We start from the raw sequence: 24092 nt of genomic DNA on the forward strand, positions 1-24092 counted from the left end.
GACGATGCACTGCAGTCCAGGGGATGGACAGAAGAGAGGAAACGTCTGCGTGATTTCAAACGCTGAGGTAGCAAATGGTGGTTTAGGGGGTGTCTTTCGTCCTCTGATTGTCTGAGACGTTCTTTTTGACTGGCTACAGCTCTTCTGGTTCCAGGAGGAGCAATGCCAGAGAGTAGGTAGATGTTGTCAGTCTGGTGGGATCTCCTTACATCCCTACCTGCTCTCTTTTGTGGATCTAGCTGTCACCTAGTCTCTCCCTAACCACACCTCCTTTGAGCTGGAGGTGACTACTTCCTGAAACCCACAATCCAAAAACAGTCTTGCAGTTGGATTGTGGTGGCTGTTGTTCAATTACAAAATCTGGAGGTGAAAGACCTCCACCCAACAGGACTTACAGTTGGAACTCTCAAAGATACAGGAAATTCCTGGAGTTCGCACAATGCACAGGATGTGCCATCCATGGGTCTGAGTTGCCCTTCCATTTCTCTTTCTGCTTCGATTGGCTCTCTGAACAGAAACCAATGTAATTTATTGATTTCTAAAATATAAAGCCGTACTGTTATTCTTGCTTCACCAAAGTCTCTTGCTCACCAAAGTTCATTCCACTCTGAAACTTTGCAGAGAATCGACCAGAAAAGTCGACTATCCTTGGTATGTCTCCAAGTCTGCTGTTTGACCGGCCCAAGTTCTTCTGGCAATTTTGTTGTTGTTGCTACATTCCATAGACACTGCACTATATGGTCACTGCACAGTGTAGCTTAACACAAACTGCAACTATTTTTTTTAAATGTTTTTTTCCAAGATCATCTTAAATTACCCAACTGCTAGCTGAAGTCTCACAGCCATCATCTTCCATAGAAAATCTTGGATCCATCATTCGATTGTTCAGTAAATTTTAAAAACACCTCTTGGGTATTTCACGAGGGTTTGCTCTCCCTTGCTAATTCCTCTTCTTTACTGAACTTCATGAGATCGAGTCTGTCACTCATCTCCAGTTGAACAACAGCAATGTTATCATTTCCATCTTCAATGCTTCCCCTTCCCTTTCTGGAACTCATTCTCCATTTCAGGAGGCAGACAAGCCGCTAATATGTTTTACAAGTCCACAGACTCCAACAGCTGGCTTGACCAGACACCATCTCTCCCTGCCTCTTGTAAAGACACCATTCTTTTACCCCAGGTTTTTCACCATCATATTTATTCCATTGATAGGACCACATGCCTTTTAATACTGTCCTTCTTCCTGAAATGTAGCATTTCGTCTGCTACGGATTCCAGTGGAACCCTCTACTGCATTTTCTCATTTTCCCGCACATCAGCCCTCGCCCGTTCCGTCCCAGGACAGAAGATAAATACAATTTTCATGGCACTCATTCCACCTTACCAACCTTCGTATTAAATGTGTTATCCTGCAGATTATCTTCTCGCTCCAATCGGATCCACCCTTCCCCCAGTAACAACTGGGGAAGATACAGATATTAGTTCTCAGCACTGTAGTACATCAAAGTCCATGTTGTGTCTATCAGCAGCACCACATCAACCATAATCTAAAGAAGGATCTCAAGCTAAAAATTCATTATCCATGTTCTCCAGAGATGCTCGCTGACCCGTGGAGTTACGCCAGCACTTTGTGTCTTTTTGTGTCAACCATAGAGGCCCCTCTAATGAAACTAGTGCAGTCACGTTGATGATCTAGTTTAAGCTCCCCTTGTTTTCCATGTTGCCCTCCATCTCGCACCTCCCCCCATAGGCTTTGCTTTGTTCAAAATTATGACCTCAGCATGGCTTACAATATTTAAATCCACTAACCCATACATCTCAGTGGCATAAGTCAGATCTGCTTTCACGAGGGTAAACTTTCAGAAAGCCTGATTCAAATCCTTGGACAGATTCCAATATCATGTACCAATCAACTGCCCACAGTATTCGCTAACATCTTCAACCTCTCACTTTAACACTGCACTGTCCCCATCTGCTTCAAGGAACCTCCATCATTCCAGTCACCAACAATAGCAAGGTGACAGGTCCCACTGACTTCTGCCCAGTTGTTCTAATATCAACCGTAATAAGTTGCTTTGAAAGACGGATAATGCTCCACATCTGCACCAGTCTTATGAACAGTCTCGACCCCTTACAATTTGTGTACAGGAAAGATATGTCTACTGTTGATGCCATCTCCCTTGCACAACATACAAGTCTGGATCACCACGACAAGAGGAACACATGTGTCGGGATGTTATACATCTACTGCAGTTCAGCCCAAAGCGCTATGATATCAAATAAGCTTATCTCTAAACGCCTGGACCCTGGTCTTGGGGCCCCTACCTGCAACTGGCTTCTGGCTTCCTAATCAGCAGACCTCAGTCAGTTAGAATTGACGATAACATTTCCTCCATCTTGATCCTCAACAGCGATGCTCCTCAGAGTTGCGTGCTCAGTCCCTTGCTCTTCTCCCTGTACACCCATGACGGTATTGCCAAGTACAATGCCAAGTTATTTAAGTTTGCTAACAATAACACTGTTATCAGCTGCATCAACAACAACAATGGATAGAGAACGTTGGGTCCGGGCATCAGGACAACAATCTAGCCATTAACGTCAGCAAGATAAAAGATTTGGTTGTTGGCCCAAGGAAGCAAGGGGAAACTTCTTCTGGTCCTGACCTCCTGTACTTGCAGCAAGTGGCAAGTGCTGCCTGGTCCATCACAGGCATTTTACTTCCTACTGTGTATTGCATCAGGAATTGATGGAAGTATAGGCAAGAATGCCCACCAGCTGGCCATTCTCTTTTCTCTCTTCGACCTTCTGGGAAAAGATACAGGAGCTTGAAAGCCCGGATGTCCAGACTTAACAACTGCTCCTGCCCCACAGCTATCAGACGGACAAACCACCCCAATAGTCAATATCAATAGTCAATTTATTTGTCACATACACATACACATAATTTGTCACATGCACATAAATGTGCAGTGAAATGAAAGACCCACAGTCCAACAATAAGACCAATAAAAATAGCAATAAAAATAAGCAATAACAAACACAATCATAAACCAACACCAAACAAAAAGAAACATCCATCACAGTGAGTCTCCTCCAGTCACCTCCTCAATGTGATGGAAGGCCAGAATGTCTTTTCTCTTCCCCTGCCCCATTCCCAATGGTGTTGCCACATATTCTAACTCTTGAATCTACCTCATTTGGATTATTGCATTATATTCCATTATGGCACTTTAGTATGTTGTAATCACCCCCAGGATGAGCTCACTGAGTTATACACTCAATTCAAAATAGAGAACGCTGATGAGCCCCCATAGCTCTTGATGGCATTGTAATCTCAGTCACTGAGAACATCATCAACAGATCCTTCAGGTGGGTGAATCCTCGGAAAGCATCTGGTCCTGATGGTGTACCTGGCTGTGTTCTTAAAAGGTTTGTGGATCAATTTTTAGTTTAGTTTAGTTTAGAGATACAGCTCAGAAACAGGCCCTTCGGCCCACCGAGTCTGCATTGACAGCGATCCCCGTACACTTATACTATCCTACACACTGTGGACAATTTTTTTACAAGCTACCGAAGCCAATTAACCTACAAACCTGCACGTCTTTGAAGTGTGGGAGCAAACCGGAGCACCCGTGGTCACAGGGAGAACATACGAACTCCATACAGACAGCAGCCATAGTCAGGATCAAAACCGGATCTCTGACACCGTCAGGCAGCAGCTCAACAGCAACTGGGATGCAGTTTTTGTGGACATCTTCAATCTCTCCTTACTTAGGTCTGAAGTTCCCACCCCCTTTAAAAGGTCATCAATAATAATCAGTAGCCAAGAAGAAGCAGATAACATGCCTCAATGAATAGCGAATGGTGGCATCAACATCCATGATAATGAAATGCTTTGACAGGTTGGTTATGGCGCATATCAACTCCTACCTCAACAAGAATCTGGACCCGCTACAATTTGCCTGTCACCACAACAGGTCAACAGTGCCTGCGATCTCATTCTGCACTGGACAACATGGACAATAACGACCCATACGCAAGGCTGTTTTTCATAGACGTTTATATTCTCTGCTCATCCCTCTGCAATTGGATCCTCAACTTCCTCATTAGCAAGCCATGATCAGCACGAATGCGCTGCCCTAGCAGCTGCGGCGTACCTGCAGTCCGTCTGTCTTTGTATTTTTATGTTGTTTTTTTGTCTTGATTGTAGTGTGAATGTGATGTAGTTTTTTGGGGTTGTGTACTGTAGGGGGGGGGGGGGGGGGAACGGGAACTGTAAATGTAAAATTGTCTCTTCTGAGCGGAGAGGCGACCTTTTGTTCTGGGTCGTGTCTCCGTTCCCGCTGCGGCCTACCATCCGCCATGCACCTGGAGCTGGTGGCCTCCACCTGGGACTCGCCTGTGGAGGCTCCGACCGCGTGGATATCGGAAGCTCACAGCCCCTGCCTTGGGCGTGGGCTGACATCAGGAGCTCCGGCAGCAGCAGCGTCTTCTCCCGCCCCGAGTTGCGGGGCTTGGGGCGGCCCGCCGCGGACCTTTCACCGTCCAGCGCGGCCTGGAATAGGCCGCGGGATTTTCTCCGCCCGGCGGGCGCTTCAATGTCGGGAGCCACCACCGCCCCGACGTGCAGCGGCAGGGGCAGCGTCTTCGCCCGCCCCGGATCGCGGGCTTGGGTCGGCCCACTGCAGACCTTTCACCGTCCGGCGCGGCCTGGAACGTGGCAAATTCAACAGCCTGACCGCAGGGAGAAGACGGCAGGAGAAGAAAAAAGACATTCTGGCCTTCCATCACAGTGAGGAGGGAACTGGAGGAGACTCACTGTGATGGATGTTTCTTTTTGTTTGATTTTGTGTGTTATTGCTTATTTTTATTGCTCTTATTGTTGGATTGTGGGTAATCTTTCATTTCACTGCATTTATGTGTATGTGACAAATAAACTTGACTTCACTTGAATTAGCAACAACACTTTCTCCTCGATAACCATCAGCACAGGAGCACCTCAGGGCTTTGCGCTCAGTCCCCTGCTCTGCTCACTCTATAATTTGTGTAGCCAGACACAGTTCCAACACTATCGTTAAATTCATCAACAATACTATCACTGTTGGATAGATAACAGGTAATGATGAGTCAGTGTTTCGGGAGAATGAAAGTCCGAGTGAATGGTGCCACAGCAATCTCACTCTGTGGGCAACACCAAGGACTCAATTGTTGACTATTGAAGAGGAAAACCAAGGACTCTTAAATTGGGTGCATCAGCAGGTTTGCAGTGGAGAGAGTCAACAGCTTCAAGTTATCTCTGAGTCATCCATAGCTCTAAAGGTTTGTTCTGGGCTCAGCACACGGATACAATCACAAAGAAAGCTCATCAATGCTTCCACTTCCTCAGAAATCTGAGGAGATGTGGCATGTTAGTGAATCCTCTATTGAACTTCTTCTGGTATATGGTGTCCGGAATGGCAGGACTGTCGTATGTTGAAAGACTGGAGCGACTAGGCTTGTATATACTGGAATTTAGAAGGATGAGAGGAGATCTTATCGAAACGTATAAGATTATTAAGGGGTTGGACACGTTAGAGGCAGGAAACATGTTCCCAATGTTGGGGGAGTCCAGAACAAGGGGCCACAGTTTAAGAATAAGGGGTAGGCCATTTAGAACTGAGATGAGGAAAAACTTTGTCAGTCAGAGTTGTAAATCTGTGGAATTCTCTGCCTCAGAAGGCAGTGGAGGCCAATTCTCTGAATGCATTCAAGAGAGAGCTAGATAGAGCTCTTAAGGATAGCGGAGTCAGGGGGTATGGGGAGAAGGCAGGAACGGGGTACTGATTGAGAATGATCAGCCATGATCACATTGAATGGCGGTGCTGGCTCGAAGGTCCGAATGGCCTACTCCTGCACCTATTGTCTATTATCTATTGGTGGAGAGCATACTGGCCAGTTGCATCACTGGTTCAAGAACACAAATACCCAGAAATGAAAGAGATGACAAAAAGTGGTGGGCACTGCCTCGTACTAACCTCCCCACCAACTAAGGTATCTATGGGAGGCGCTACCTCAACAAGGCAGCCAGCAAAGACCCACACCACCCTGGCCAAGCTCTCATTTCATTCCTACCATCAGGAAAAAGGTGTAGGAGTTTGAAAACTGTGACTAACGTCTTCAAGAATAGCTTCCTCCCAACAACCATTGGGACCGCACACAATACCATCCTCAGCTGTGACCTGTGTTTGGTTGCATTAAGGATTTGGGGGTTTTGTTTTGCCACAGTATTGGGGTTATTAATTTATTGAATTTATATTCATTATTATATATTATTATCTCTTCTCCGTGGATTGTTAACTTGTTGTGGTGGAGAGGCTTGCGTGGTCCTGAGATCCTGAGACCTATGCCGTCTGGAGCTACGCTCCTGGTAGGGTCACCCATGGCGGTACGGTCGAGGGGGAGGTCCCTGACAAAGAGTAATCCAACCTAGACCTCCACGGTGGAACAGGCAGAGGCTGATGGCTGACTTTACTGGAGCGTCACAACGGCTGGGAAGGCGGATGAAGGCTGCAGCAGAAAAGGGTCCCCAGACATCGTGGATTCCATGCCACTGGATCTGACCCAGATTTGTCATGAGCCTTGTGGTGGCTACTCTGTGCACCAGTCTCCCCACATTAAATAAAGTTATGCGCAGGCGTCCTCCTTGGTGAGGACAGTCATACTCGCTTCGAGTGACAGCCGATGATAATGATATATTATCTATGTTTATTGTGCTTAGAAGCCTGCTAAGCTACTGCACGAAAGAATTTCATTGTTCTGTTTTTGGTATATATGACAGGTAAACACTGTTGATTCTTTATACGACTTCAGATTGCACTACAATCTTTGCATCATTCTACCGTTCTTGCAATTGTTGCATTTATCGAATCTTATCGAAACGTATAAGATTATTAAGGGGTTGGACAAGTTAGAGGCAGGAAACATGTTCCCAATGTTGGGGGAGTCCAGAACAAGGGGCCACAGTTTAAGAATAAGGGGTAGGCCATTTAGAACTGAGATGAGGAAAAACTTTTTCAGTCAGAGAGTTGTGAATCTGTGAAATTCTCTGCCTCAGAAGGCAGTGGAGGCCAATTCTCTGAATGCATTCAAGAGAGAGCTAGACGGAGCGCTTAAGGATAGCGGAGTCAGGGGGTATGGGGAGAAGGCAGGAACGGGGTACTGATTGAGAATGATCAGCCATGATCACATTGAATGGCGGTGCTGGCTCGAAGGGCCGAATGGCCTCCTCCTGCACCTATTGTCTATTTATTGTGCTCTTACTGTATTTATTGTCTATTCATGGGAACTAGGAATGTCATTGCACCCTGGGATGTATGATAGTAAACTAATCTGACTCTGTCTGTATGGTTTCACCCCATCTCTACCTCCACTGGCCCAATTTACACTGTCAAATCGTATCCCAATGGCTTTTACTGTCCTGCTTTTGACATACTCTCAGAAATTGCAGCTGCAAGGTTAAAGTAGAAAACTTGGGTTTATTCTGGTTAGAGCAAAGAGAAAAGAGGAGTTCCGATAAAGATGCTTAAAATTTCACGTGATAAAATAAATCGAAGAAAAATATTACCAACAGCAAATAAATAAATGGAACAAAAGTTTAACGTTTGGAACAAAAGATACAAGGTTTATTAAATAGCTTTCAGCACCAGAAATTAAATGCTTGTGAAGTTGGTGGAAAGAGTCTGGAAAGGTTTTTAAATTCCAACACTGTCTTTAAGAATGGTCTCCAGATTCAGATGGGTGGCATACTGTCGAACAATTAGTTGTTCCAGTGACTCGGGATCAAACCAGACTTCTGGTACTTCACAAAATGCTGGAGTAACTCAGCAGGTCAGGCAGCATCTCAGGAGAGAAGGAATGGGTGATGTTTCGGGTCGAGACCCTTCTTCAGACTGATGTCAGGGGGGCGGGACAAAGGAAGGATATAGGTGGAGACAGGAAGATAGAGGGAGAACTGGGAAGGGGGAGGGGAAGAGAGGGGCAGAGGAACTATCTAAAGTTGGAGAAGTCAATGTTCATACCGCTGGGCTGCAAGCTGCCCAAGCGAAATATGAGGTGCTGTTCCTCCAATTTCCAGTGGGCCTCACTATAGCCCTGGAGGAGGCCCATGACAGAAAGGTCAGACTGGGAGGGGGAGTTGAAGTGCTCAGCCACCGGGAGATCAGGTTGGTTAAAGCAGACTGTGCGAAGGTGTTGAGCGAAACGATCGCCGAGCCTGCGTTTGGTTTCGCCGATGTAAATAAGTTGACATCTAGAGCAGCGGATACAATAGATGAGGTTGGAGGAGGTGCAGGTGAACCTCTGTTTCACCTGGAAAGACTGTTTGGGTCCTTGGATTGAGTTGAGGGGGCAGGTAAAGGGACAGGTGTTGCATCTCCTGCGGTTGCAGGGGAAAGTGCCCGGGGATGGGGTGGTTTGGGTAGGAAGGGACGAGTGGACCAGGGAGTTACGGAGGGAACGGTCTCTGCGGAACGCAGAAAGGGGAGGAGATGGGAAGATGTGGCCAGTAGTGGGGTCCCGTTGTAGGTGACGGAAATGTTGGAGGATGATTTGTTGGATACGCTGGCTGATGGGGTGGAAGGTGAGAACGAGAGGGATTCTGTCCTTGTTACGAATGGGGGGAGGGGGAGCAAGAGCGGAGCTGCGGGATGTAGAAGAGGCCCGAGTGAGAGCCTCATCCCTAGTGTGAAACACCTCATCCCGGGCGCAGATGCGGTGTAGACGGAGGAATTGGGAGTAAGGGATAGACTTTTTGCAGGAGACAGGGTAGGAAGAAGTGTAGTCCAGATAGCTGTGCGAGTCAGTGGGTTTATAGTAGATGTCAGTCACTATTGTATCTTTTCTTTGGAGTCCTGGGTTTTCCCTAGGCGCTCCATTTACCATCCTGACAGCTCCCTTGTATCTTTTCTACAAAACCTGAAATAATGTCCCATTGACCTACTTCTAATGGTAACAGCTTCTCTTTGTTTACTTATCCGTTCTGATTTTTGTGCATCTTCATTAAATCACCTCTTTCAGGTCTTTGCTCCAAGAGAATAAGCCCAACTTCACTATTCAAACCTCGTAGTTGGAATCTGAGAGGGGAAACCCAGAGTTGGAGGGCCAAAGTCAGCACCAAAGATGTACTGGAGAAACAAGAGGCTGAGATGGCAAAACACAAAGTGTTGGAGGAACTCGGTGAGTCAGGCAGCATCTGGGGAAGAAATGGACAAGCGACATTTCAGGTTGGGACCCTTCTCCGATTGATTAGAATAGCTGGAGAAAATTGGTAAAGAGGTGGTGGGAACAACGTAATAGGTGGATATGCGTCAAGAGGATTTGTTTAGCAGATGGATGGAGTAAGTGTCAAAGGCTAAAGTTGAAGGGGGGACAACAGGGTGTCAGATTACAAGGGACAATTTACAATATTTTTTAACCAAAGCCAATTAACTTACAAACCAGTATGAAGGAACTGCAGAGGAGAGGTGGAGTGAAATTTGAACCTGGATGGAGGAGTTTGCTGGTTGTTAGATTAAATGGCCATTGTAAATTGCTGCCATTGTTCAAGTCAATGGTAGATTCTGAGGGGGCTTGATGGGATTGGGGGGAGAATAGGTTACAAGGAAATTTAACAGAAGTATGGGATGGCTCTGAAAGCCACTGTAGACGCAAAGGGATTTAAATTTCCTCCTTCAATGTCACAAGGAAATAAGTTTAAAAATGCAGAAACCTTAAGGTGCAAGATTTTGAAAGAGGGTTGGTCTAAAAATAAATCACTCCGAATGAAGAAAGCATTTCAGAATTTGATCACGCTGAGTAACCTGAATGGAGCAAGATAACATACCTGAAAGACCATAACTATTTCCAACATTTTCTACTTTTATTTCTGACTTCCAACATCTACAGCTCTTCCTTCAATTTTTGTTATGCTGCAAAGGTCATCAACTGAAACGTTAACTCTTCACACTGTGTTGCTTGACTTACTGAGTATTTCCCATGTGTTCTACTTTCAATTTCAGATTTCAAAGATCTACACATTCTTATTTTTTTCAATATCTCTCCAAAATTTGACACTGAATAATTGTCACGGTATAAATATAGTAGCATGCATTAATATGGTGCTTTTAATGGAATGAAATATCTCAAATGTTTTCAAAAATATCAAACACTATACCACATCAATGAGATAGTGAAATTGATGACAAAAACATTGGTTAGACAGCACGAAAACAAGATCTTTGGCCCACAATGTTCTCTGCTGAACATGATACAAAGTTAACCTACTTTCCTCTACCTGCACTTGAAACACATCCCTCCATTCTCTGCATACCTATATGCCTCCCCAAAAGCATCTTAAATGTCACTCCCTCCACCGTCACCCCAGGCAGCACATTCCAGGCACCCATCACTTTCTGTGCAAAAAAAAATCCTACATAGACAATAGGTGCAGGAGTAGGCCATTCGGCCCTTCGAGCCAGCACCACCATTCAATGTGATCATGGCTGATCATTCTCAATCAGTACCCTGTTCCTGCCTTCTCCCCATACCCCCTGACTCCGCTATCCATAAGAGCTCTATCTAGCTCTCTCTTGAATGCATCTCCTTTCAATTTTGCTCCTTTCACCTTAAAGCTTGACTTTAACATTTCCACCATGGGAAAAAGATTCTGACTACCTACCCTATCTATGCCTCTCATAATATAACATACTTCCATCAAGTCTCCCCTGACTGTTATTGTTACACCATTCACTATCTCAGTCCACACTTAACAGCAGTTAAGTCAAGTCAAGTCAAGTCAAGTCAAATTTATTTGTCACATACACATACTCGATGTGCAGTGAAATGAAAGTGGCAATGCCTGCGGGTTGTGCACAAAAAGAATTACAGTTACAGCATATAAATAAAGTTAATAAGTTACTAAACATAGCACAAAAAGTGTCGACAAAAATTTAGTCTCTGGGGTTATCAAAGTTGACAGTCCTGATGGCCTGTGGGAAGAAGCTCCGTCTCATCCTCTCCGTTTTCACAGCGTGACAGCGGAGGCGTTTGCCTGACCGTAGCATCTGGAACAGTCCGTTACTGGGGTGGCAGGGGTCCCTCATGATCTTGCTTGCTCTGGATCTGCACCTCCTGATGTATAGGTCCTGCAGGGGGACGAGTGTAGTTCCCATGGTGCGTTCTGCCGAACGCACTACTCTCTGCAGGGCCATCCTGTCCTGGGCAGAGCTGTTCCCAAACCAGACTGTAATGTTGCCGGACAGGATGCTCTCTACAGCCCCAGAGTAGAAGCAATGAAGGATCTTCAGCGACACTCTGAATTTCCTCAGTTGTCTAAGGTGGTAAAGGCGCTGCTTAGCCTTACCCACCAGTGCGGCAATGTGCGTTGCCCACGTCAGATCCTCTGCGATGCGGACTCCCAAGTATTTGAAACTGCTCACCCTATCCACAATAGACCCATTTATCTCCAGTGGCGTGTACGTCCTTGGATGTTTAGCCCTTCTGAAGTCCACAATCAGCTCCTTTGTTTTAGTGACATTCAAGAGGAGGCTATTGTCCTGACACCAGAGTGCCAGATCAGCCACCTCCTCCCGGTAGGCCTTTTCATCGTTGTTGGAGATCTGGCCCACCACCACAGTGTCATCAGCAAACTTGATGATGGAGTTTGAGCTGAACCTGGCCCTACAGTCATGTGTGTACAGGGAGTACAGTAGGGGGCTAAGGACGCAGCCCTGGGGGGATCCTATGTTCAGGGTGAGGGAGCTAGATGTGTGTTCCCCCATCCTGACCACTTGGGGCCTGGCAGTGAGAAAGTCCAGGACCCAGGCACACAGAGGGGTGCTAAGCCCCAGTTCCAGCAGCTTTTCAACCAGTCTGCTGGTACACTTGCAGCAGCACAAAATCGCAGCTCCAGAGTACGCAAGTTGCAATTGAGAAGGTGTGTGCATTCAGTATAACGTGTCTAACTAAAAGCATGGGCCAACTATAAGCAATATATAGACAATAGACAATAGGTGCAGGAGGAGGCCATTCGGCTCTTCGAGCCAGCACCGCCATTCAATGTGATCATGGCTGATGATTCTCAATCAGTACCCCGTTCCTGCCTTCTCCCCACACCCCCTGACTCCACTATCCTTAAGAGCCCTATCCAGCTCTCTCTTGATTGCATTCAGAGAATTGGCCTCCACTGCCTTCTGAGGCAGAGAACAATATAGTTAAAACAGAACAACTGAGAAGGGTTTCGACCCGAAACGTCACCCATTCATTCTCTCCCGAGATGCTGCCTGACCTGCTGAGTTACTCCAGCATTTTGTGAATAATTCAACTACCCGCAATTCTTTGCAAGATACAATGATAATGTCGTTGCAGGAGAAAGTATTATCCACACTGTGATTCATGTCAGTGATTTGTACCAGCATCTGCAGTTATTGTCTTATACTGCACGTCAGTGATTTGTACCAGCATCTGCAGTTATTGTCTTATACTACATGTCAGTGATTTGTACCAGCATCTGCAGTTATTGTCTTATACTACATGTCAGTGATTTGTACCAGCATCTGCAGTTATTGTCTTATACTACATGTCAGTGATTTGTACCAGCATCTGCAGTTATTGTCTTATACTACATGTCAGTGATTTGTACCAGCATCTGCAGTTATTGTCTTATACTACATGTCAGTGATTTGTACCAGCATCTGCAGTTATTGTCTTATACTACATGTCAGTGATTTGTACCAGCATCTGCAGTTATTGTCTTATACTACATGCCAGTGATTTGTACCAGCATCTGCAGTTATTGTCTTATACTACATGTCAGTGATTTGTACCAGCATCTGCAGTTATTGTCTTATACTACATGCCAGTGATTTGTACCAGTATCTGCAGTTATTGTCTTATACTACATGTCAGTGCAATGTGCTCTGTCTGAAGAAGGGTCTCGATCCGAAACATCACCGATGCTGTTCTCTCGGGAGATGCTGCCTGACTGACTGGTTGAGCCTGAGTTGCTGCAGCATTTACTATAAGAAGATAACTGCAGATGCTGGTACAAATCGAAGGTATTTATTCACAAAATGCTGGAGTAACTCAGCAGGTCAGGCAGCATCTCGGGGAGAGAAGGAATGGGTGACGTTTCGGGTCGAGACCCTCTGCAGCATTTGTTGTGTGTCTATCTTCGCTGTGGGAACTAGTAGTGCGTTTCATTCACGCTACAAGGCAAGGAGACAGGACGTGTGTTGTGCTGTGCTGTGCTGAGCTGAGGGACAGAAAGCAAGGCCCCTCGAACTGCAAACGGCCGTTACCCGGCCAGGCGCGAGCGTGAGCGCGAGCGCGAGCGCGCCCGCACACACACAGGGCCCGCTTTGGCGCGGTCCTCGGCCTCCGCCTCCGCCTCCGCCTCCGCCTCCGCCACCGCCTTACCCAGTCGCTCCTCCTCCATCGACACCCGGCGCCTCACCCATTCCTCCGTCGCTCTCAACGCCATGCCTTCAAACCGTGCCCCACTGCGCAGGCGCGCCTGCCGGACTGTCGATCACGGCGCTGGGGGGGCGGGGCCGGAAGGATGGCTCCTCCCACTGGTCCTCCTCTGGGGAGAGAGGAGACAACATAGACAATAGGTGCAGGAGGAGGCCATTCGGCCCTTCGAGCCAGCACCGCCATTCAATGTAGTGGAAGAAAATAACTGCAGATGCTGGTACAATTCGAAGGTATTTATTCACAAAATGCTGGAGTAACTCAGCGGGTCAGGCAGCATCTCGGGAGAGAAGGAATGGGTGACGTTTCGGGTCGAGACCCTTCTTCAGACTGATGTCAGGGGGGCGGGACAAAGGAAGGATATAGGTGGAGACAGGAAGACAGTGGGAGATCTGGGAAGGGGGAGGGGAAGAGAGGGACAGGGGAACTATCTAAAGTTGGAGAAGTCGATGCCATTCAATGTGATCATGGCTGATCCTTCTCAATCAGTACACCGTTCCTGCCTTCCCCCCATACCCCCTGACTCCGCTATCCTTAAGAGCTCTATCTAGAGCTCTCTTGAATGCATTCAGAGAATTGGCCTCCACTGCCTTCTGAGGCAGAGAATTCCATAGATTCACAACTCTCTGACTGAAAAAGTTTTTCCTCAACTCCGTTCTAAATGGCCTACCCCTTATTCTTAAACTGTGGCCCCTTGTTCTGAACTCCCCCAACATTGGGAACATATTTCCTGCCTCTAACGTGTCCAACCCCTTAATAATCTTAAGTTTCGATAACATCCTGTTCGATAACATGGACAAGAGTCAAGAGTGTTTAGGAAAAAAAGTGCAGATGCTGGTTTAAATCGGAGGTAGACACAAAATGCTGGTGTAACTCAGCGGGTCAGGCAGCATCTTGGAAGAGAAGGAATGGGTGACGTTTCGGGTCGAGACCCTTCTTCAGACTGATGTCAGGGGGGCAGGACAAAGGAAGGATATAGGTGGAGACAGGAAGACAGTGGGAGATCTGGGAAGGGGGGAGGGGAAGAGAGGGACAGAGGAACTATCTGAAGTTGGAGAAGTCGATGCCATTCAATGTGATCATGGCTGATCCTTCTCAATCAGTACACCGTTCCTGCCTTCCCCCCATACCCCCTGACTCCGCTATCCTTAAGAGCTCTATCTAGAGCTCTCTTGAATGCATTCAGAGAATTGGCCTCCACTGCCTTCTGAGGCAGAGAATTCCACAGATTCACAACTCTCTGACTGAAAAAGTTTTTCCTCAACTCCGTTCTAAATGGCCTACCCCTTATTCTTAAACTGTGGCCCCTTGTTCTGAACTCCCCCAACATTGGGAACATGTTTCCTGCCTCTAACGTGTCCAACCCCTTAATAATCTTATGTTTCGATAAGATCCTGTTCGATAACATGGACAAGAGTCAAGAGTGTTTAGGAAAAAAAGTGCAGATGCTGGTTTAAATCGGAGGTAGACACAAAATGCTGGTGTAACTCAGCAGGTCAGGCAGCATCTCAGGCGAGAAGGAATTGGTGACGTTTCGGGTCGAGACCCTTCTTCAGACTGATGTCAGGGGAGGGGGCGGAACAGAGATAGGATGTAGTCGAATACAGGAAGACTGGTGGGAGAACTGGGAAGAGGGAGGGGATAGAGAGGGGAGGCAGGGACTGCCTGAAGTGGGAGATGTCGATGTTCATACCGCTGGAGTGTAAGAAAATAACTGCAGATGTTGGTACAAATAAAAGGTATTTATTCACAAAATGCTGGAGTAACTCAGCAGGTCAGGCAGCATCTCAGGCGAGAAGGAATTGGTGATGTTTCGGGTCGAGACCCTTCTTCAGACTACACAAGCGAAATATGAGGTGCAGTTCCTCCAATTTGCACTGGGCCTCACTCTGACAATGGAGGCGGCCCAGGACAGAAAGGTCAGATTGGGAATGGGATGGGGAGTTGAAGTGCTGAGCCACCGGGAGATCAGGTTGGTTGAGTCGTACTGAGCGGAGGTGATCAGCGAAACAATCACTGAGCCTGCGCTTGGTCTCGCCGATGTAGAGAAGTTGATATCTGGAACAGCGGATACAATAGATGAGGTTTAAGGAGGTGCAGGTGAACCTCTGCCTCACCTGGAAAGACTGTTTGTCAAGAGTGTTTTATTGTCATATGTCCCAGGTAGAACAATGAAATTCTTACATGCTGCAGCATAACAGAAAATGTAAACATAGTACACTGTGAACAACATAATAAACGATTATAGTCTAGTGTGAGCTATAGGGAGAGGTTGAGTAAGCTGGGTCTCTATTCCATGGAACGCAGGAGGATGAGGGAAGATCTTATAGAGGTATACAAAATCATGGGAGGAATAGATCGGGTAGATGCACAGTAGGGGAATCGAGGACCAGAAGACATAGGTTCAAGGTGATGGGGAAAAGATTTAATAGGAATCTGAAGGGTAACTTTTTCACACAAAGGGTGGGTGTATGGAACAAGCTGGCAGAGGAGGTAGTTAAGGCTGGGACTATCCCATTATTTAAGAAACAGTTAGACAGGTACATGGATAGGACAAGTTTGGAGGGATATGGACCAAGCGCAGGCAAGTGGGACTAGGGTAGCTGGGACATTGTTGGCCCATGTGGGCAAGTTGGGCCGAAGGGCCTGTTTCCACACTGCATTACTCTATAACTCTATGAGAGAGAGAAAAAGTTCAGTGTGTATATATACACACACACACATGCACACATACACCCAAAAAACAGACATTCAGAGCTTATTTGAGGTTGTAGTGTTTAATAGCCTGATGGCTGTAGGGAAGAAGCTGTTCCTGAACTTGGACATTAGAGTTTTCAGACATAGACATCGACAGAGAAAATAGGTGCAGGAGTAGGCCATTCGGCCCTTCGAGCCAGCACTGCCATTCAATATGATCATGGCTGATCATCCAGAATCAGTACCCTGTCCCTGCTTTCTCCCCATATCCCTTGATTCCGTTAGCCAAAAGAGCAATATCTAAACGTTGGGATAGTCCCAGCCTCAACTACCTCCTCTGGCAGCTTGTTCCACACACCCACCACCCTTTGTGTGAAAAAGTTACCCCTTGGATTCCTATTAAATCTTTTCCCCTTCACCTTGAACCTATGTCCTCTGGTCTTCGGTTCCCCAACTCAGGGCAAGGGAAGTTGCAGAGAGAATGATGAAAGAGAAGGGACAGATGGGCGTGTGATGGCATTTTCGTTGAATGTGAAGTCTGACGAAGGCAAGGACCAGGGAAAACCCCTGGGTGGAAGGAAAGACAAGAGCAGTAAGCGATACAGATGCGATTGAGAACCTAATCCCCACTTTGATTTCGGGGAAGCCAGAGTTAGGATTTTTTTTTTAAACTTCCTTGTTGCACCCAAGGTGACATCTGTTATCCCGTAACAAGATCTTGAACATGACACGACATCTCCGACAAATTATTGCCAATCTTCACAAAGTCGAGTAATCCACAGCTAATTGATGTAAGCCGTACAGCTTTCAGGTTACATTTAATTTCCCAGGAAAGCTGAAAATTAAAACGCACTGGGACGTGTCCAACCCTGTCGGACGGTATTGGTCGCTCATGTATTGCGATACCCCAGTCTCAATTTAACTCTCCAAAATCATAACATTGTGAGGACAGAAACAATGGAGTAAAGTGTAGGAAGGAACTGCAGATGCTTGTTTACATCGAAGGTAGACACAAAATGTTGGAGTAACTCAGCGGGCCAGGACAGATTGAAGAAGGGTCTCGACCAGAAAGGTCGCCCATTCCTTCTACCCAGAGATGCTGCCTGAGTTACTCCAGCATTTCGTGTGTAACAATGGAGTAAACCCGATTTCAAAGGCACACACGACCCGTCACAGTCGGCTTTCATTAATTAATCAATGCCTGCACTGATTGGCACCTTCTGCATTTGATGCATGGATAATAATCCGCACCTTTCTATTTTCAGAACACACTTGGTATAAACCAGGAGAATCCATGAAAGTTACCAAAAGTGTTCTCAAAATGCAAGCTTGTGGGTTTATTGTCTTTGCATCAAAATGTCAAACCTGACAGTGCTGGCAATCATCACGTTAATTTGCGTTGCCTTTCTTGAGAGGAGGCGATGCAATGTAAAATACAGTACCGACTGTTGACTTTATGTACAAGATTAGCCCAAATGAGGGGCACAGTGAAACGTTTCTTCTCTCCAGAGATGCTGCCTGTCCCGCTGAGTTACTCCAGCACTTTGTGTCTATCTTCGGTGGTAAACCAGCATCTGCAGTTCCTCCCTACAGACTTTTATATATAACTGCGTGTCGCCCTCTCACTTCCGAAATTACTTACCGCTCTCGCCGTCCGACACTCAGCCAAGTGAGCTTCACGCCGATCGGCGACTGTGTTTGTTCCGTGATACCAGTCCCCGATCTCAGATCAGGTTGCACTTGCTGGCGGTTGAATTAAGGCGCTGAAAACGCCAGCGAGAAGCGGGAAAGAAAGAGAGTGCCGCAGGTTGAAAGGAACTGATGCCGATGAATTGCTCAGATCGCAAAAGTACCAAACTTCCACGTAGAACGTGTTGCATTGAAATCCGCAGCAGCTCACAAACTTTCTCAGGGACTCTTCTGGTGTATGGGTATATATTTCAAACACACACTTATTCATTAAGTCTGCAACTGTCACAAAGTCTTAATTTGGAAGGTGTAGGGTGGGGGGCTGGTAGCGTTTGTTAAGACCATAGAAACATAGAAAATAGGTGCAGGAGCAGGCCATTCGGCCCTTCGAGCCTGCACCGCCATTCAATAAGATCATGGCTGATCATCCAACTCAGTAGCCTGTACCTGCCTTCTCTCCATACCCCCTGATCCCTTTAGCCACAAGGGCCACATCTAACTCCCTCTTAAATATAGCCAATGAACTGGCCTCAACTACCTTCTGTGGCAGAGAATTCCACAGATTCCCCACTCTCTGTGTGAAAAAAAAGTTCTCATCTCGGTCCTAAAAGACTTCCCCCTTATCCTTAAACTGTGACCCCTTGTTCTGGACTTCCCCAACATCGGGAACAATCTTCCTGCATCTAGCCTCTCCAACCCCTTAAGAATTTTGTAAGTTTCTATAAGATCCCCCCTCAATCTTGTAAATTCCAGTGTTAACGTCCTATGCAACGACAGAAATGTTATAATATTGGAAACAAATTGTGCAGATCCCCGTGCCCTGTCGTTGTGAATGGCGTTATTTAAAATGTCGTTTCATTTTTCTCTTCCAATATTAGCCAAACTATTAAAAAAATAATGAAAACGATATGTTGTCTGATATTTATCGACGTATTGTGCTTTTTAAATTCAGCTCTTCGCAGAACTTTAAAGAGCTTTAAATTTAAAGAGCTTTAAATTTTAGCTCTTCGGGCTAATGGAATCAAGGGATATGGGTAAAAAGCAGAAACGGGGTACAGATTTTGGATGATCAGCCATGATCATATTGAACGGTGGTGCTGGCTCGAAGGGCCGAATGGCCTACTCCTGCACCTATTTTCTATGTTTCTAAATGGCCGGGCCCCAAATCTTATAAATTATTTGTGCTTAATCAATTGATTCATCACTAAATATTGTTTAAACCTGTCACAAAATGTTTTGGAAACATTGGATACTTGACCTGGTTGGACCTGTGTTGGGAATTGAATAAAGAAATTAAAACTCTCATTTAAGTTTTTATCAGATTACTTACGTTTTTTCATGAATGCGTTTTTCCACAGTGGCCCTCTGACCAGCTGAGTGTTTCCAATAATTCCTGCCGTATTTCCAAAAGTATAGATTTGTGAAATTAGTATAGCGAAAAGGGTCAATTCAGTTCACTGGCAGAAGACTGGCTTGTCTGCACACTATAACGTATGAGGTTCCCAAACTGGGATGAGGGATCCCCATGCCTGATTATAGAAGCAGGAGTTTTGGGGGCACCAGAGATGACAGAAGATCTTTGAGGCTTGAATAACAGTGAAGACATTTAGTCCAAAGATGTATATGAGGATGCTGCCAGGACTTGAGGGCCTGAGCGATAGTGAGAAGTTGGACAGGCTAGGATTTTCTTCCTTGAACGTGGGAGGATGAGGGTTGTTTCCTACCGAGGTGTAAAAGATCATAGACAATAGACAATAGACAATAGGTGCAGGAGGAGGCCATTCGGCCCTTCGAGCCAGCACCGCCATTCAATGTGATCACGGCTGATCATTCTCAATCAGTACCCCATTCCTGCTTTCTCCCCATACCCCCTGACTCCGCTATCCTTAAGAGCTCTATCCAGCTCTCTCTTGAATGCATGCAGAGAATTGGCCTCCACTGCCTTTTGAGGCAGAGAATTCCACAGATTCACAACTCTCTGACTGAAAAAGTTTTTCCCCATCTCAGTTCTAAATGGCCTACCCCTTATTCTTAAACTGTGGCCCTTTTTTCTGGACTCCCCCAACATTGGGAACATGTTTCCTGCCTCTAACGTGTCCAACCCCTTAATAATCTTATATGTTTCGATAAGGATCGGAACAGATAGGGTAAATGCATAGACTCTTTAATCCAGAATAGTGGAATCAAGAAACAGGAAATATAGGTATAAGATAGGGGAAAAAAGATTTAATAGGAACATGAGAGGCAACATTTTCACACAGAGGGTGGTGGGTATGTGAAATAGCTACCAGAGGAGGTAGTTGAGGCAGGTACTAGAACAATACTTAGAAAGACATTTGGCGGGCGCATGGACAGGAAATGTTTAGAGGGATATAGGCCAAATGTGAGCAGATGGGACTACTGCAGATGAGGCATCTTGTCGGCATTGGTAAGTTTGGCCGAAGTCCCCGTTTCTGTGCTGTATGTCTTTGACTCTACACAAAAAGCAAGATTAATAATAGTCATGAAGTTAACAACAGTTTCCAAGAATCACCAGGCCAGCCAAAATTTATTATATAGATCAACAAGATTATAAATATTTTGAACCCAAGTGTAAAAGGTAAGTTGATAGGAAAGATTAAAAGGATATGTGTCAAATGCAGGAGCAGAATTAGGCCATTTGGCCCTTCAAGTCTACTCTGCCATTCAATCATGGCTGATCTATCTCTCCCTCCTAACCCCATTCTCTTGCCGTCTCCCCATAACTTCTAACACCCTTACTAATCAAGAATCTATCTATCGCTGCCCTAGAAATATCTATTGACTTGGCCTCCACAGCCTTCTGTGGCAAAGAATTCCACAGATTCACTGACTAAAGAAATTCATTCTGTTCTCCCTCCAAATGGAACATCCTTTAATTCTGAAGCTACAAACTCTAATCCTAGACTCTCCCTCTAGTGGAAACATCCTCTCCGCATCTACTCTATCCAATCCTTTCACTGTTTGGTATGTTTCAATGAGGTTCCCTCATTCTTCTAAACTCCAACGAGTACAGGCCCAGTGCCATCAAAAGTTCATAAATTAACCCACTCATTCCTGGGATCATTTTTGTAATCATTCTCTGGACCCTCTCCAGGGCCAGCACATCCTCAGATATGGTGCCCACAATTGCTCATAATACCCCTAAAGTGGCCTGACCAATACCCCAATTTGCCTCAGCATTACATCCCTATTTTGGTATTCTAGCCCTCTCGAAATAAATGCTAGCATTGCGTTTGCCTTCTTTACTACCGATTCGACTGCCAGATTAACTTTATGGGAATTCTGCATCAGCACTCCCAAGTCCCTTTGCATCTCCAATTTCTGGATTCTCTCCCCATTTAGAAAATAGTCTACGCCTTTATTCCTACTACCAAAATGCATGACTCCACACTTTGCTACACTATATTCTATCTGCCACTTCTCTGCCCACTCTTCCAACCTGGCCAAGTCCTTCTGCAGAGTCCCTGCTTTCTCTACACTACCTGCCCCTCCACCTATTTTCGTATCATACAAAACAATCTGAAATAAATCTGCAAACCTGGCCACACAGCCTTCAATCCCCTCATCCAAATCATTAATATACAACGTGATTAATAGCAGCCCCAGCAACAACCCCTGCGGAACTCCGCCAGTCACTGGCAGCTAACCAGAAAAAGCCCCATTTATTGCCACTCTGCCATCTGCCATCCAGCCAACCCGCTATCCATGCTAGTATCTGCCCTTTAATACCATGGGCTCTCATCTTCCTTAGCAGCCTCATGTGTGGCACCTTATCAAAGGCATTCTGAAAATCTAGGTGAACAACATCTACTGACTCTCCTTTGTCTGTCCTAGTATTCAAAGAATTCCAGCAGATTCATCAGGCAAGATCTTCTCTTTACAAAGCCATGCTGACTTCAGCCTATTTTGTCATGAACTTCTAAGTACTCCATAACCTCATCCTTTATAATGGACTCTGAATCTTACCAACCACTGAAGTCAGACTAACCGACCTATAGATCCCACTATTTTGCTTTGCTCCCTTCTTGTGCAGCGGGGTAATATTGGCAGTTTTCCAATCGTCTGGAACCATTCCTGACTCTCGTGATTCTTGAAATATCACTATCAATGCCTCCACAATCTCTAAAGCCACCTCCTTCAGAACCCTAGGGTGCAGTCCATCTGGTTCAGGTGATTTATGCACCTTCACTCTTTCAGCTTCCCAAGCACATTTTCCTTAGTAATAGCCACTCCACGAACTTCCTCTCCCTGACTCTCTTGAATTTCAGGCACATTGCTGGTGTCTTCCACTGTGAAGACTGATGCAAAAATGTTATTCAACTCCTCTGTCATTTCTTTATTCCCCATTATCACTACTCCTGCATCATTTTCCAGTGGTCCAACGTCCACTCTACTCCCTGGCAAATGGGACTAGCTCGGATGATAGATGACACAAAAAGCTGGAGTAACTCAGCAGGTCAAACAGCATCTCTGGAGAAAAGGAATAGGTGACATTTCAGGTGGAGACCCTTCTAGCTCAGATGCGCAAGTTGGTCGGCATAAGCGAGTTTGGTCGAAGTGCCTGTTTCTATGACTTTATGACTCTATCAATGACAAAGGGCAAGAAGATATTATGGGGGCAGTGAAAGGGTGGGGTTTTCAATCAAAACATTTGGGAACCATTTTTCGCGAAATGATCAAGAAAAATGAGACAGTACAAATTTGAGCACATAATCTTCTGGTAATCCATTTCCTAAAAAATGGATGTACAGTCCTCATATCAAATGGGAATCATTGATTGATATGAGGCCATACAGTGAAAAACTACACTTTGCAGCTCATTTGCTTTGAAACACCACATGATGTGTTAGACGGTTTGAGAACTCATACAAGAATGTATGGTTCCAGATACAACGCACTGCAGACAATCCACTGCAATTCTGTCTGAATGAATGGAAGGAAACCATTTGCAAAGAAGTTTAAAATACGATTGGTTTTGTGATGTGCCTTCATGTTCATATCTTGTTACTTTTGGATCATGATCGAATAAAATCTCTAAACACCTCAAAAGTAAACGGAACTGTTTAGAACTGTTGTTAGAATATATAAATTACATTGAATGTAAAAAGTTAAAGGAGTAATTTGATCGAAATATTTGTGATACAGAGTCATACAGCAGGAAAACAGGCCCTTCAGCCCAACTCATCCGTGCCAATAAAAAATCAGCAAATGCAGGAAGTCTAAAACACAAACAGAAAAATAATGGAAAAACTTAACAGATCAGGTTACATCATTGGGAAGAGAAAATGCGACAGTGTTTCAAGTGGGAAACTCCTCATTAGATTGTGTAGGAAGGAATTGCAGATGCTAGTTTACAACGAAGGAAGACACAAAATGCAGGAGTGACTCAGCGGGACAGGCAGCATCACTGAAGAGAAGGAATGGGTGATGTTTCAAGTTGAACTTCAGACTGAGAGTCATGGGGGAGGAAGTCTAGAGATATGGAAGGGTGAGGTGTGAAAACAATAGATCAAAGCAGATGACGATAAGAAAATGTAGAATAAGAAAATAACTGCAGATGCTGGTACAAAGCGAAGGTATTTATTCAAAAAATGCTGGAGTAACTCAGCAGGTCAGGCAGCATCTCAGGAGAGAAGGAATGGCTGAAGAAGGGTCTCGACCCGAAACATCACCCATTCCTTCTCTCCTGAGATGCTGCCTGACCTGCTGACTTACTCCAGCATTTTGTGAAGAAAATGTAGAATGGTTCATTTTTAGCTGAGAGGAAGATGACAAGGAGGCATACAATAAGTAAAATTAATCAGAAGGACTGAAACTAGTCAGAGAACTAGAGTGGCGGAGGGACAGAGAGAGAGAGGGAAAGCATGGGTTACTTGAAGTTAGAGAAATCACGATTCATACCGCTGGGGGGTTGTAAGCTGCCCAAGCGAAATATGAGGTGCTGTTCCTCCAATTTGCGTTGGGCCCTCACTCTGACAGTGGAGGAGGCCCAGGACAGAAAGGTCAGTGTGGGAATGGAAGGGGGAGTTAAAGTGTTTAGCAACTGGGATAGGCTTAAACCGCATTGGCTTAGTCGGACTGAACGGAGGTGTTCAGAGAAACGATCACCGAGCCTGCGCTTGGTCTCGGCAATATATAAATGCCCACACCTGGAACAGCGAATACAGTAGATGAGGTTGGAGGAGGTGCCAGTGAACCTC

General features: G+C 45.6%; 1 protein-coding gene across 1 annotated transcript in view; it reads right to left on the bottom strand.

Moving 5' to 3' along the window:
* The window catches only part of cep72 (centrosomal protein 72), a 166208-nt gene extending 152671 nt beyond the window's left edge, over nt 1-13537 (bottom strand). Inside the window, exon 1 of the mRNA XM_078427331.1 lies at nt 13432-13537. Coding sequence (XP_078283457.1) covers nt 13432-13495 — 64 coding nt within the window. The 5' untranslated portion in view covers nt 13496-13537. The remainder of the gene's footprint in view (nt 1-13431) is intronic.
* Between the last annotated feature and the right edge of the window lie 10555 nt (nt 13538-24092).

This window comes from Rhinoraja longicauda, chromosome 2 (assembly GCF_053455715.1).
Source record: "Rhinoraja longicauda isolate Sanriku21f chromosome 2, sRhiLon1.1, whole genome shotgun sequence".
Lineage (NCBI taxonomy): Eukaryota > Metazoa > Chordata > Chondrichthyes > Rajiformes > Arhynchobatidae > Rhinoraja > Rhinoraja longicauda.